This window comes from Peromyscus eremicus, unplaced genomic scaffold, assembly GCF_949786415.1.
Source record: "Peromyscus eremicus unplaced genomic scaffold, PerEre_H2_v1 PerEre#2#chr22_unloc_1, whole genome shotgun sequence".
Classification (NCBI taxonomy): domain Eukaryota; kingdom Metazoa; phylum Chordata; class Mammalia; order Rodentia; family Cricetidae; genus Peromyscus; species Peromyscus eremicus.
In genome coordinates this window covers 12,046,663-12,062,342 of record NW_026734286.1, presented here as the reverse complement: position 1 = coordinate 12,062,342, position 15,680 = coordinate 12,046,663, and the positions used below count along the sequence as shown (strand labels likewise).

Sequence of the window (15,680 nt, the reverse complement as noted above, 5' to 3'; positions counted from 1 at the left end):
GCACCAGTGACTTAATCCCTTGTAAAACTCTGTTGGAGATTTCTGCAAAGTACCCCATTCCTTCTCTTTGTGATACTTTCTGTGCAGTTTAATAATTGCAGAATGAGAGGCCCTTTGTGAGGAAGATGGAAGACACATGGAGCATGAGATAAACAATTTAAATTTGTACTTCTCTTGGTTAAATGACTCTAAGAAGAAGTAGCTTTATTTCTTTCCTTAAAGTGGCACTGATGCATTATTGGTGACTCAGAGTTAATCACTAATGCATTTAGTCCACATAACTCTGCTTTTCTGGGTCTGTTCAGAGTTCCAACATTAGGCAGAGATACCCAGAGCCAGTTTTTTCACCGCTCACTCCACACTTATAGACACCCCTCCACCCAGGACTGGCCCCAGGAACAAGACCACATGGAGCCAGACACACTTGAGAGGCTCCCAGAGTCAGTTCCTTTTCCCATGGGAATTATTCTTCTGACATAAGGTTAGTAGTACCTAGTTATATATAAAGACCTAAAGATAAACTGAACAGCAAACAAAACAACCTAATTTAAAAAGAGGGCACATAAGCCAGGAGACGGTGGCGCATACCTTTCATCCCAACACTCGAGAGGCAGAGGCAGGCAGGTCTCTGAGTTCGAGGCCAGCCTGGTCTACAGAGCTAGTTCCAGGACATCTAGGGCTGCACAGAGAAACCCTGTCTCAAAACAACAACAACAACAACAACAACAACAACAACAAAAATGGGGCATGTAACTAAACAAAGAGCTTTCAAATGAAATACAAATGGCTGAGAAACACTTAAAACATCCTTGACCACCAGGGAAATGAAAATGGAAACTTCTTTGAGTAGAATGGCCCATCCAGAATGGCCAAGATCAATGAAAGAAATGACAGCACATGCTGCTGAGGATGTGGGGAAAGAAGAACACTTCTTCATTGCTGGTGGGAGTGCAAACTAGTCCAGACACTACTGAAATCAGTGCAGAGGTTTCCCAAGGCTGAAAATAGATATACTTCAAGATACAGCTCTAGCACTCTTGGACATATACACAGAGGACTCTCCCTCTTACTACATAAATACTAGCACATCAATATTCATTGCTGCTCTCTTCATAATAGCCAGAAATTGGAAGCAGTTGAGATGTCTATCAAGAGAGGAATGGATAATGGAAATGTGGTACATTTACAAAGTGGAATATTATTCAACTGTTTACAAAAAGTGAAATTATAAAATTGGCCGGTAAATGATGGAGTTGGAAACAATCATTCTGAGTGAGGTAACCAAGACCCAGACAAATAACGCATTTTTCCTCTTATACATAGATGCTATCTTCTAAACCTTTAGGACAGCCACAGAGGTCAGGTATCTGCTAAAGGGCCAGTAGGGAGGAAGCCCGGCCAAGACGAGGAAGTTGAATGAAGTGTTACAAAGGAATAAGAGGGAAATTAGATCAGGAGGAGTCCATGGAGAGGTAGGTGGAGGGCAGAGGAAAGGAGGGCATATGAGCAGTGTGGTGGTTTGAATAAGAATGGCCCCCATAGGCTCAAATATTTGAATACTTAGTCACCAGGGAGTGTCACTATTTGAGATGATTAGGAGGTGTAGCCTTGTTGAAGTAGGTGTAGGCTTGTTGAAGAACTGTGTCCCTGGGAGTGGGCTTTGAGGTTTCAGAAGCCCAAGCCAGGCCCAGTGGCTCTCTCTTCCTGCAGCCTGCTGATATGGATGTAAAACTCTCAGCTCATTCTCCAGTACCATGTCTGACTGCATTCTGCTATGCTTCCTGCCATGATGATAATGGAGACTAAACCTCTGAAAGTGTAATCCAGCCCCAATTAAATGCTTTCCTTTATAAGAGTTGTTATGGTCATAGTGTCTTTTCACAGCAATAGAACATTGTCTAAACCAGGGAGGTTGAAAAGCTATATGGATGCCCGGAACTGTAGACGTTTTCTGAAACATACACACATATAAAGGTTGTTTAAATGTGATTACTACGTAATAGGGGAGACTACTAGACATCCTATGTTATAAAATAAAACTTCCAGGACTAGAAATGTGTTACATCTTGTTGAGTTGTTGGCTAAGGAGTCACACAGTACAGCCCCCAAATATCACAGGCTATTACTTATGTTGTTGCTCAACCTGACAGTAAGGCCCAATTGCTGAAGATACCATACAGTTAATTCTCCATGTACTTAAGTCATCAAACATGTAGAAATTGAGCTCAACTAGAGACTCCAGTACTACTGACTAGTTAGGGTACAGTCAGAAGGTACCAGGAATACCAACTTCACATTCTCCAAGCCACACAGGACCTGGATTTCCCTGCCCAACATGCATGGGAGGGGTAGGAAATCAGCAGCCTATGCTGCAGACTGTCTGCAGCCTTCTGTGTGCAAATGCTGAGCCCCACCCCCACCCGCAGCTCGCTACTCTAAAATCAGAGACTGGGTCTGGATACTTGCGTAATGGTTAAAAACTAGCTCCATTTCAAACTGAGTTTCAAACTAAGTTACTGTGTAAAAAAGAAAAACCTAGGAGCCAGCAAGACCTTATTCTCAGCCTAAGGATTAACCACAGGATGTCTGGGTTACAACCATAAGTCATTTTTATCAGTAGCTGAGTCTTGACAGCAATCTAAAGGGAAGACGGATCTCAGAGGCACCTGGTTCATTTCTCAAAATTGTTCCCGGTTCCCCATATTGTGTAATTGTTATCTTAAAAGATTAATCATCTGCTCATTCTGCTTCTGTAATCTCGCTTCACCTCTGTTTGCTCAGAAAAAAAAACAAAAACAAAAACAAAAACAGGATATTGCCTCATGTAGCAAAAATACCCCCAGAGTTGAGACAAATGTGGTTTGTGTCTTTAAAAATTCCATCCCCTCTCTTCCACTTTTTCAGCAGCTCTCAGATTGTCAAAGGCTCTTGTAGATGTAACCAACTGTCTTATTAAATAAGAACCACAGAACCAATGCAAAGAAGAAAGCCAAGAGGTCAGAGCTAAGAGCTAAAACCTTACCCTTCCTACTGTGTTAAAGTCTTTATATAGAGTTTCTGTTCTGCCTTCTCATTGGTTGTAAACCCAACCACATGACCGCCTCATCACGGCCTGTCTGTATAGACCTCCAGGTTTTCTATGGTTGGTACTGAGGTTAAAGGCGTATGTCTCCAATGCTGGCTGTATCCCTGAACACACAGAGACTTACCTAGCTCTGCCTACCAAGTGCTGGGATTACAAGCGTATGCCACCACTACCCTGCTTTCCTATGGCTTGCTAATAGCTCTGACCCCCGGGCAACTTTATTTATTAACATACAAATAACATTTTAATACAAATAAAATATCATCATAGGCTCTTGTGGCAATGTTGCTATAAATAAATTTGTATTGTATCAATCTTTTAAATTAAAAGAAGTTTTGTCTGGTGGTCTCTCCTGGTGGTCTCGAACTCTGCAGCACTTGGCTGAGGGTCACACATGGACGATGGGCACAAGGGCCAACTGTTAGAGGGAGACAGAGCAACACTGCCACAGGTGAGGACAGTGGACTGAGAAGGGACACAGAGGAATAGAGACCCCAGCGTGCACAATTCTGTGTGGCAAGGGCTGATGGGCCCTGGAGCCTGGATTCCTAGTTTTGCAGGAGTTTGCAGAGTAAGAACTTGTTTATTCTTGTCAGGAAGTCTAGTCCTGTGGGTTGGGAGGACTAAAAGAATACAATGAAACATTCAATTAAAAGTCTTCCAAAGCCTGCTTAACTAACTACACAAACATCCTAGAAAAACTGCAGAGAGGATTTAAGAGTAAATGGATCCCAAACACCATAATTAAATTTCCCTTAGTTTTACCAGTTGTGGTTTAAAAAAAAAAAAAAAAAAAAAAAAAAAAAAAAAAAAACCTTAGGGAAGATACATTTGCCAGCTAGGAGGGCTCTGCAGCCAGGGAGGGAAAGAGGAGGGAGGGACCACAGAAGGTGGGATGGTCTGGTGCCCTGGGGCAGATACTTGTGCTTCCCTGACCCCCTACTGCTTGCTCAGGTAAACACACAACTCTCCTCCCACAGACTCCAGAGTGGAACCCTCCCATTGGCCAAGGAGCCAGGCCTTGGGTATATAACATGCTCACACCTGGTGCTTGAGGATTGATTCCACTACCATCTCCAGTCATGGGAGCCCTGGCCTGCTTGCCAGTGCTGTGCATAGTGGTTGGGGCCAGAGCTGCCTCCCGGCCTCCTAGCACAGAGCTTGTGAGGGGAGAAGCAGGTATGGACTGACTCAAGATCCCTGGCAGCAGGGTGGGATGTGTTGGGGGTATGGTGGTGGCCATCAGAGGCTTTGGGAATGGCAAACAGCCCTTGAGTGAGTAGGGGTTGTTAGGTTGAGTAGCACCATGGGGAACAGTGAGTTTGGTTTAACCCATAACCAACAGATTTCGATGTGGTAGTGTATGAGGTGTCTGGGGCCTTGGTGCCACTACCCAAGTGGGAGGCAACCCAGGGAGTGGTTCACAGTGCAGGGAGCCACTGAGTTCCTCAGCCTAAGCATTCAGGAGGGCCGTTTGCTGAGTTTCCATAATTCCCATCGTTGACCAGAAGTGTCTTTTGTTGGTTTCCAAGGCCTCCAGGACAGTTCTTGCTCAGCTTCAGCCAAAATGAAGGCTAGAGTTTGGGGTGGGCTGGAGTACCCTGACCAAAGCTTAGCTTCTGTCACCCAGTGTCTCACATGACAAGGTGACAGCTTCAGGGCCTCCACTCCTCTCTTTGCCTGTAGGTGTCTTGAGGGGTGGTCTCTCAGAGGCACATCTCTGTAGACCACACTCTGGGAAGTGACGGGCAGGTGTCCCAAGAGCCCAGCATCAGCTATGCAGCCTGGCTGGCCAGCAAGGTCTGATGGGACACTGAATTCCATTAAACAAGGCCAGGGTGTGAGGCCTCACCTCCTGGAGGTAAATATGTGTGTTCAGGCTCTCCCTGGCTCCAGCATGGCAATGAGGGCCAATGGCCTGATGGTGCCACACCAAGAATGGTGAGCTGTTGCCCACTGAGCAGGTGTCCCAGCAGCCATTCCTTTGAACCTTGGTGTTTGTACCCCGGTGGCCCAGCTCCCCGCTGCCTCCCCCAGCCCCCCACTGCCCGCATCGATGGCAGCTCAGCCTCCCCAGGAGGTCTGAGTAGGGCTGCAGTACCTGCTAGATGAGGCAGCTTGGTTTTCCCAGCTCCCCTAATACTCTTCCTTCCTCAGCAGCTGCGGCTCCTGGAACTTTTTTTCTTTTCTTCTTTTTTTAATTAATGGAAGTGTGCTGAAAGGTTGAGCATGCGTGTCATTCGGCTGGCATGACAGCCAGCCGTCAGGAGGTCAGCCCACTCTGAGCATCAGCTTGCATGGAGGTGCTTCCTCAGGAGCCAAATGGCCACTGACCGGGGACCATATTAATGTTAGGCGAAGACATTGCTCCCTGTGTCTAGTGTCGGTGATCTCAGGTCAAAGGGGATGCAGATGCTCTCTGTACTCCAGGCAGTGAAGGTGGACTGGCCGGACATGCACCAGCTCTTTCCCACCCAGGGAGTTGACAGGCCAATAAATTTAATCCTTTTCCTTAACTAGATGGGCCTTGCAGTGAAAATACAGACATGACTGGCACTCTCTCTGGAGCATAAATTACCAAGCAAGAGCTGGCTGGACCTAAGGGCTGTGAGGCAGGGCTAGGCCCCAGCCACACTGGCCACCCCTGGTAGGTAGGGCAAGCTGGGTTTGTGTGCTCAGGAGGGGGAAGTAGTAGCTACAGTGGTTCTAGAGCTTCCCAGTGCTACGACCCTTTAATACATTTCTTCATGTTGTGGTGACCCCCAACCATAAAACTATTTCATTGCTATTTCTTAACTGTAATTTTGTTAGTGTTATGAATTGTAATCTAAAATATCAGTGTTTTCTGATTCTCTGAAGGCTGATGGGGGTGTGAGCTTTCTATTAGCCTGTGATCTGACACTACCTCCTCAGGGTGTGCCATAGTCTGTGTTGTCTCAAGCCCCATCCTACACTGTCCTTCTCTTGTTCCCTGCATGACTCCTGACACAAATGCTTTAGGCCCTGTGACCCTGGAATGAGATCACAGGGTTGGATCTGCCGTTGCCCGAGTCCCCCAAAGTCTAGGTGTCTGGGCTGTGCTCGCTCCTGGCAGACAGATCAAATGTCAGCTCAGCTGATTCAGGGCCATTTCCCGTCCCCACTCCCTATCTCCAGCAATCTGGCTCTCCATGGGGCTGGCCTGGGGGATGCTGTGTCTTTCCCTAGTCACTCTCCTGATCTGGGTACTTGTGTGAATAGCTTGACCTTTTTGTCCTGCCCAGACTAAACCAGAATTAACTGGCTGTTGCCTTAGGGCCACAGTTGCACTGAGGCTACTGACTAGACTGTTGTTGGTCTTCTGTGATGCCTCAGGCAGCTTCCAGCCTTCATTGCCCCCATAGGACGAAGCAGCAGGACTGGAGAGCTGGCTAGAAGGGCCCTTGCTGGGAGGTCCACCCAGGGACAGGCTGAAAGCTGTGGCTCTGTGGGACTTCATGGAGTACCACATTGGGGACAGTCCCTCTGGCTGTCAGAATCCTGGTGTACTTTGGATCTGTGGGATGACTCTGGGATAGGCCAACTGGGACTGGTGTGGCCTGAGTGGGCATTGAATCTAGGCTGTGCATCCACAGAATGACATTGTAACCAGTCCATCTGTACCTCAGGAAGGAGGTCTGATCAGCAGGACTACCTGCCCCTGTCCTGGGCCCTGAGCCAAGCTGCCCCTGTGATGGGCATTGTTGGGTCCTAGCAGGAAGGTCTGGGTGTGATTGCCAGCTGGTGGTGTGTCCCTAAGTGTGAGGCCTTTGGGTCTCCTCATAAGCTGGACACCATCTGAGTAGGGGAGAGGTGTATGGCCACCTGTGTCTAACCACCCGAGGGGCTACATTACTCCAGTTTCTTAACCCTCAGGATAGGTGGCGATCTCCACTTGGCTGTGATTCTAGCTCCAATTGGCTCACATGGCCACTTCGATGTCCCCTGGCCAAAGCATGGTCCTCATTTGTGAAACGGGGGTCCCAGGTCCTCAGATACCCCGTGAGCTCATATGGACCTACCCTAGACTGCCGACCTGAGTAATATCCAGACTGCTGTCCTTAATGTTTGTCTGTCCTATTTTCCTAACTGGCTGTTGTATCTAGTGGGCATATAAGGTGCAAGTCACAGACTGCCTCGGTCCAAGGCCCCCAACTGGTGTACTTCTGCTGCTGGTGGAAGTGTGTGAATAGAACTCTCGTGGTGTATGCAAGCACGCGCCAACCAATCACATTCTTGAATGACCCTGTGTCTTCCCTCTTTTCTTTCTTTCTTTTTTTATTTTTGTGTGTTTGTTTCTTTGTTTTTATTTTTGTTTTTCAAGACAGGGTTTCTCTGTGTACCTCTGGCTGTTCTGGAACTCACTCTGTAGATCAGGCTAGCCTCAGATCCAGAGATTCACGTGCCTCTGCCTCCTGAGTGCTTGGTTTAAAGGTGTGCAACACCACCCAGCATTCTTCCCTCTTTTCATTTATTTTTATTTTGTTCATGACACAGTCTCACACTAGCCCAGGCTAGCCATGAGCTCGTGTCCATCCTTTTGACTCAGGCTTCTGAGTGTATGAGTCACCACACCAGATGTCTGCTTCCTCTCCATCAAACTGTGTTAGAATAAGATGTGGGTTGGGTGCTAAGAACGCAGTGAAAGGGCTCCCTATCCTTTCTCTGAGCTTTGATCCCGAGGCCAGAGAACGACAGCCTGTCTCTCACTTGTTTTTTCCCTTCCTGTGAGCTAAGGATTGGTTGTACATTTTCAAAGAGTGGAAGGATCAGAGGAAGAAAAATGTGGCACTTTTTTGCTGGTGCTGGGAATGAGCTTAAGGCTTCAGATATTCCAGGCAGGTGATGCACCATAGAACTGCCCCCACCCTTCAGGACACTTTGAGATCTTCCAGCCTCTAGGAGGGCTGCTGTGCTTCCTCTGTGTCATCTTTGGAAGACTGTCGGCAGCGATAAGTTTGCTGCCTTCATCTTAAATGCCCTTTTCTGTCCTGTCCCAGTTATGCTGAGTTTGCTTACGTTGTTTGTGTGAAAATGTGCAGTTGGGTTCTTGAAAGGGCTGGGGATCAGTTCCCCTGTGGTTTTTCCTGTTTGGAAAACAGTGTCCGGTTTGCCTCCGGATACAGAGTAACCATTCCTTGAGCCCTGCTGTTAGAGGGGTGTATAAGCCCATGTTTGTGTGAATAAAGAGTAAAGAGAGCTTCTCTGATAAACGGAGACTGGGTGTCCTGAGTGCTGTTTAACCTCGGCATCCCTCACCAGATTTCGTGCTCCCTGTGTGGGTCGAGGCAGAAGACAGCTTCCTCCTGCAGGACAGAGCCAGAAGCCTTAGCACAGACCATTGACAGAGCTGAGATGCGGATGTCACTGGACTCTTTACTGAAATAGTTTGCCCACTCCTGGTTTGAATGTAGTCCGGCCAGACCCCAAGCCCCAGGAGCATGCCCCTCACTTGCCTGCCACAGCCTTTGCTAGTGTGTTTGCAAAGTAAAGTGTGGGCTTTCACATGCTGCTTTGGAGACTCTTTCACAGCTTTCCAATTCATCCACAGAGGTCCCAGGGCCTGAGCTTCTCCAGCAGGAGCAGGTGGCCTTTGGCAGTGGGGACACCATGGAGCTGATCTGCTCACTGCCTGGAGGAGCCTCCACAGGCTGCACTGTCTGGTCTAAGGATGGCACAAGGCTGGCAGCCTCCCACCGCATCCTGGTGGGGCCCCAGAGGCTACAAGAGCTGAATGCCTCCCGTGAGGATGCAGGGGTCTACATCTGTCATCAGCAGCTCCCTCGGGGTATGAGGTGCCGTTTCACTGTGCCTGTGACAGGTAAGTGCTTGGTGGCTGAGGCTGCCAAATATGTTGAGCAGCTGCATGGCCAGGGAGGTCAGGGCAGTCCTAGGCAGGGTGGCTGCAGTATCTCTGGCTCAAGAGTGTTGTTGGCTGTAGATAGAGAGTAGGGGATACCCCCAAGGATGTGCTGTCTGAAGGAGTGGTGTTGCAAAGGAAGGATCCTGAAGGCAGGGAGCAGTGGGCCCTGAAGGTGGAGAGCAGTGAGCTCCAAAACCAGGGAGCAGCAGATCTCTGCATGTGGCAGTGTCACAGGACCACTGCTTGCTTATAACTGTTGCAGATGCTCCAGCCTTAGGAGACAATGAAGATGGGGAGGATGTGGCTGATGACACAGGTGAGATCAGAGTCTAGGCACACTGAGCTAGTCAGGGTCAGGCTGCTTCCTTCCTGTAGGCTGGTTGTTAGAGGACACTGGGAAGGTGGACAGTGCTCCAGGAGCAGTGAGAGGGCAGGGCAGCTCTGCAGGAATTTTGGTGTGGACTCTGGTGGGAAGGAGCATCACAAGTGCCAGCAAGCCAGGCAGGGAGCTGAGGTTGCCACTGATGAGTAAGTAGATGCAAGGATTAAGGGGACCAGTGTCTACTTTAGGCCAGCAGGAGGGGAGGAGTACCATGCTGAGGCTTGTGTTGTAAAGGGGGCATCACAGATTGGGTGTGAGTAATGAGGGCACATGGATGGCAGTGCCCATATTATGGCCTAGAACTATGGCAGGAGAGAGAGAATGTATGTGTGTACATGAAGGCCATTGTGGGTCCAGACATTGTATGTGGAGGTGGCTATGACTCTGAGACTAGGCTGGTGTTGACTGAGTGAGTACTCAACCATCTGTGGCCTTCTGGGGTAGAGTGGGAAAGGTGTTGAGAATCAGAGAGACAAAATTATTGGGAAAAGAGGGTAATGAACTTAAGAGTGTGTGTGGGTGAGGAAAGCAGGTATAAAGGCTTGTATGAGATTTCAGAGTGGAACCCTCATGGAAATGGACTTGGATTCTAGGGCTGAAGCCAACAAAGGGTAATAGTCCTGAGAAGTGGGTTGGCTTCTCGTTTCCCCTTTCCTTTTGGCTACCGGGTTGTTCAGAGCAAAATTTCTAACCCAGTTGCTCTATAGCTCCTGCCCCAACCACATTACCAGTGCCTCTGCCCTAAGTTTCTGTTGGTTGTGTTTAGTATTTATGCCCCACATAGGCTTAGGTAAGGTGCCAGATGGGTCTCCTTCTTGACCTTGCCTGGCAGCGGGCAGCATTAAGTCACTGAAGTCTCCCAGTGTGGCTGTCTTCTGTCAAGCCCATTGGCCACACTTGGAGCCTGGGAGGGCAGCTCAGAGCTAGGAGAGGCCCCTCACCAGTGTCTGCACACTTTACTCCTACTTTGTATGGTGGTTCCTCCTCCTAGAGATTCATAGGGCCCTATGGTTGAGTTGCTGTGGAAGGCCCTGCCCCAGCTTCCCTTCTCTGTTCCGGAAATCTGCTGTCTCCCTCAGCTTCCTCATGAGTCCCAGCAATATGGCATCCTGTTGTTGGTTGTTTTTACTCTACTCTTTGGGGGCCTGCCATCCAGCTCCTAAATAAACACAGAAACTTACTTATGATTACCTGGCTTTAGCTTGGCTTATTTCTATCCAGCCTTTCTTAAATTACCCCATTTACCGTCTGCCTCTGGGCTTTTCTCTTTCTCTATTCTGTATACCTTTCTTTCCTTCTTACTCCGTGGCTGGCTGTGTAGCTGGGTGGCTGGCCCCTTGCATCCTCCTCTCCTCCCCTTCTTGTTCCTTCTCGATCTTTCTCCTTCTATTTATTCTCTCTGCCTGCCAGCCCCATGTCTTTCTTTTTCCTGCCCAGCTATTGGCCATTCAGCTCTTTAGTAGACCACGGTGTTTTAGGCAAAGTAACACAACTTCACAGAGCTAAATGCAACATAAAAGAATGCAACAAATCTCTGCATCATTAAACAAATATTTCACAGTATAAACAAATGTATCACATCTTCAACTAATATTGCACAACAGCGTCGTCCACCCAGCAAAGAGGAAGGAGGAAACTCAGTGTGGGGGAAGCATGAACTGAAGGGTCCCTACCAGGCCCTGGGCACTGCAGAGGCTAGCTCAGGTTGGCCACACTGGTGGAATGACCTGACTTGGTTACCTCCCAGGGTCTACATCCTACTGGGTTCTACCTCCTGGGTACCTGCACCTGTGGACCTGCTTCAGCGGGAGAGAAGAGGACATGCCCAAGTCTGAGAGTAGGGCGGCCATGGATAAAGTGTTCAGGCAAAGCAAAAGAGCCTCAGTACAGATGAGAATAAGGCTAGAGGGTGGGTAGGTAGGACAGCTTTGCAAGGGTGCACAATTATGCTATTATGAGCACTTCATCATCAGGGGCCCCTTACTGGACTCGACCGGACCGTATGGATATGAAACTGCTGTCTGTGCCAGCCACCAGCACTGTACGCTTCCACTGTGCAGCCGCCGGCAGCCCCCCCCCCATCTCCTGGCTGAAGAATGGCAAGGAATTCCGAGGGGAGCATCGCATAGGGGGCATCAGGGTGGGTCTGGGAAACGGGCACAGATGGGTAGGGCCTGGATACAGAGGGTGTAGCCTGTGTCCACTCACCTACTAACTTTACCTGCACCTTAGGCACCAGCACTGGAGCCTGGTCATGGAGAGTGCGGTGCCTTCTGATAGTGGCACCTACACCTGCGTGGTACAGAACGAGTTTGGCAGCATTCAGCAGACTTACACACTGGACGTGCTGGGTGAGGGCCAGGCTGGGTGATTAAGGCAGGTCAGCCTTGGGCCCTTTGACCCGCCGAACCTGACCTAGCTGTGTCTTACAGAGCACTTCCCACATCGGCCCATCCTGCATGCTGGGCTGCCAGCGAACCAGACAGCCACTCTAGGCAGTGACGTAGGGTTCCACTGCGAGGTGTATAGTGATGCCCAACCACACGTCCAGTGGCTGAAGCATGTTGAGGTGAATGGCAGCAAGATGAGCCCTGATGGCAAGCCCCATGTCACCGTACTCAAGGTGGGCTCTGCTGTTGGCACGTGGTTGGGTGGATGGGTTGTCTGGGAGTGCCTTGGCTCTGGTCCATAAGTCCCTCTTTGGCTGAGGGATACCTTGGGACTTAGGCCCAGGTGTTGGAGCTTCTGAGAAGGTGCAGATGAGTCCCAGTGCTTATCACCTACTCTGAGCTCCAGGCAGGCTCTGTGTTACTTGTGCCCTGCCATGGGACTTGTTTCCCTGTCTGCTCCGAGGACTGGGCCTGCAGAAGGCTTCTCTTGAGTAACGCTTGCGGTGTCTCAGGGCAGGAGGATGTCTGCTGAACCCTGTGGGCCCTAGAGGACAGGCTACCCATGCCCCAGCTGCACTGTAGCACTGGCTACATTCTACCTTCACTGGCTCTGTCCTCCCTCCCTCTGCCTGGCTCTGTCCTGCCTCCCTCTGCCTGTAGCTTTGTTCCATGTCCGCAGGTCGGGGCCACTTGAGAGTTCAGACTTTGCAGCACTGGAAGCCCAAAGAAAAACATCTGTTGAGAGACAAGGAAATCTAGTTGGGGAGAGGAACAGGTGTTGGCAGGAGCTGGAATCCTGGATATTGAGAGAGGCCACTAGAGCCAGTCCAGTGTGATCCCCCCCCCCCGTGTGTGTGTGTGTGTGTGTGTGTGTGTGTGTGTGTGTGTGTGTGTGATTTCATGAGCACAGGCTAATTGACCTGACAAGACCCCTGGAGTGAAGGTTTGGAGACTATGGGTTCTGACTGTGTGTGTGTGTGTGTGTGTGTGTGTGTGTGTGTGTGTGTGTGTAGGGTGGACACAGAGGCCAGTCTGTGAATCTACAGCTACCACTGTCATTATGTCCCTCCCTTCAGCCAGCCTTCCAGGTGTTGCTGCCCGGTCCCCGGCCCATTCTTTGGGATCTCCCTTGCCCCGCCTTGTCCTCATGTTCTTCTGGAGCTGGCTTGGGATGTCCCCACTGTCCTCGATCAGTGAGACTCCGGAGGCAGATGCACAACTCCATCCAGCCGATGTGTCGGAGTGGGATAGGGGCAAGTACCTCTGCTGATCCATCAATTCCATAGGCGTGGCTGAGAAGGCATCTTGGCTGCATGTTCACAGGCCTCAAGCAGGTGATGACTGTTCTGTGCCTGCCTGGCTCACTAAGCTCCAGCCCCAGGGCCCCGGCTGTGGACCTGCCCAATGCCTTGCGCCACCCCTTTCCTGCTTGACCCCACCTGTGGCTCACATTCTACTTGTGATGTCTTGATAATAGTGGTAGCTCCCACCAGCACTGACTGACTTCCTCCTTCAAAGCCCCTCAGGCCTGTGTGTCCTCTTGCATACTCCACTTGCATGCTTCGAAGGTCCTTAGAACCTGCCAGGGGTTGAGCCCCGTGCTGTTTGAGAACAGCTACTTTCTACCCATCTCTGGCTGACACTGATGCCTCTGGCTTCCTGTCCATACATCTGTCTGCTCATCTTTCCTTCTGCACATCTCCTATTTCTGCTCTAACTCTGCATGTTGCCTCTTTGTGGCACCATGCTCTCCCACCTGCCTGTTGCTCACCTTGGACAGGGAATGGCCCACCAAGTGAGAGACTGACTTCAGGTTCAATGGCTTGGTACAGGATGCAGAGGGCCTGAGCCTCCATGGCTGTAGCAGGGCTGTGGTGGTGGCAAAGGGAACATTTCCCTTGAAGCCTGACTGCATCATCTCCTTGTGGACTGTGCTGTGGTACCCAAAGGGAGGTGCTGGTGCTTGCCTATTGCTGTCTGTTCTCTCTTTGTAGACATCAGGCATTAACACTGCCGACAAGGAGCTAGAAGTTCTGTCCTTGCGCAATGTCACCTTTGAGGACTCGGGAGTACACCTGCCTGGCAGGCAATTATTTCGGGTTTTCCCATCGCTCTGCATGGCTGGAGGTACTGCCGGGTACTTGCTTCTGCTGCTGCTGTGTCTGTCCTCTTGTGCTGGCTCAGAACATAACAAAGCTGCTGCCAGGGACAGCAGGGGATCCCTTACAACTTACTGCAGTCCATCCTGTGGTAATCACCCTGGTATTGTGCTTCGTATGGGAACATCAACCCACCCCATCTTGGTCTTGCAAAGGCCTCCCCCTCAATCCTCCAGGTGGGTTTTCACAGTCCTGCCTTGAGGCTCTGGGATCTCCTGGGAGTCTTGTGGGTGTTGTGGGTGCTTCTGGCTCTGCCAGGCTTCTCTCCTGAGTCTGGCCCCTACTGACTCACAGATGGTTTTGACTACCAAGGTGAGTGGGGGATGTAGGTCACCCAGCTCTGAGTATCCAGGGTCCCTTCCCCACAGGTGCCTGGGGTTCAGGCTGATGAGAAATCCCATTAAGGTCTCATGAAGCCCCAACATTCATGTCTTTGCAGCTGAGAGAGAGCTGGCAGAGGGTAAGGAGGCCGGCAGCTTATCTGCGGGCACCATCAGCTTCTGGGTGGGCTTCTCCCTCTCAATTTTGATGGCGGCAACTATGACACTCTGCTACCTGCATAGAGCCACAAGAAAGGGCCTGGGCCCTCCCACTGTTCACAGGAGTTCTCAATTCACAGCTGAGTGACAGGTAACTGAAAATAGATACCAGATTTTGATTGTTGTACTTTGAGCCTCCTAGAGTCCCAGCGGTGCCCAGGGCCTTCCAGGAGACATTTCTCTGCAGTCAGATGGGCTGACCATTCCCTGTTCCTCTTCTCCACATGGATCCCAAGCTACTCTGAAATGCAAAACAATTTTGAGTCTTCAGTAACCACTGTATGAGCATCCCTCTTCTTGGCCCTACATTCTGCCTCACATAGACTTGACCTTGCCTCTCCTAGGAGTTATACCACATCAGCTCTTTTCCAATGCCCAGCACCCACTGTGTGGCACCAACCTATCCCCAATGATCCAAGCAGGTGACCGTGGAGTCCTGCTCCTCCGTGAACTCTGACATACCCCTGGTCCACATCGTCCGCCCATTCTCAAGAGAACATACTGTTATGGCTAATAGTTCTGAGCTTGAGCTGCCTGCTGACCCAAAGTGGGAAATATCTAGAACTTGGTTAGTGCTGGTGAGGGACACAATGTACCTACTTGGTGGGGTTCTGTGGTTGGGGGCTAGATGGCTACCAGGCAGAAGCCTGTTGGAGGTGGGATGAAATACTCCTGACGTAGGGTCCAGGGTGAGATCTCAGGGGTTACTCTGTCTATGGATGCAGTGGCACAGGGCCATGAGGGCTGGGGGTACTGGGCACATACTCACTGCCTCTGCTTCTTTGGCCAGGCTGACACTCGGCAATCCTCTGGCAGAAGGCTGCTTTGGCCAGGTTTTTATGGCAGAGGCTATTGGCATTAACATGGACAGCACTGCCAACCCTGTCACCGTGGCCGTGAAAACACTGAAGAGTAAGAAGGGAGGGAAGTAATACAGGGCATTGGGGACTATAGGGCCATCCTGTGCAGCTATATCCTCACTACTTGTGAGGACTGGTTCTGAGGTTTGTGCTGTGGGATGTTCTGTATGTCACATGTGTTGCTGGTTAGTCAATAAATAAAACACTGATTGGCCATTGGCTAGGCAGGAAGTGTAGGCGGGACAAGGAGGAGAATAAAGCTTGGAAGTGGAAGGCTGAGTCAGAGAGACACTACCAGCCGCCATGATGAGAAACAGCATGTGAAGATGCCGGTAAGCCACGAGCCATGTGGCAAGGTATAGATTAATGGAAATGGATTAATTT

General features: G+C 50.1%; 1 protein-coding gene across 1 annotated transcript; it reads left to right on the top strand.

Moving 5' to 3' along the window:
- The first annotated feature begins 7,029 nt into the window (after positions 1-7,029).
- LOC131900471 (fibroblast growth factor receptor 3-like) lies at positions 7,030-15,368 on the top strand. Its single transcript, XM_059251679.1, is given in 11 exon segments — positions 7,030-7,105; positions 8,655-8,924; positions 9,229-9,282; positions 11,322-11,482; positions 11,570-11,699; positions 11,781-11,971; positions 13,733-13,806; positions 13,808-13,875; positions 14,337-14,527; positions 14,859-15,004; positions 15,227-15,368. Coding segments are annotated over 11 exon segments (1,503 nt in total).
- Positions 15,369-15,680: the final 312 nt, after the last annotated feature.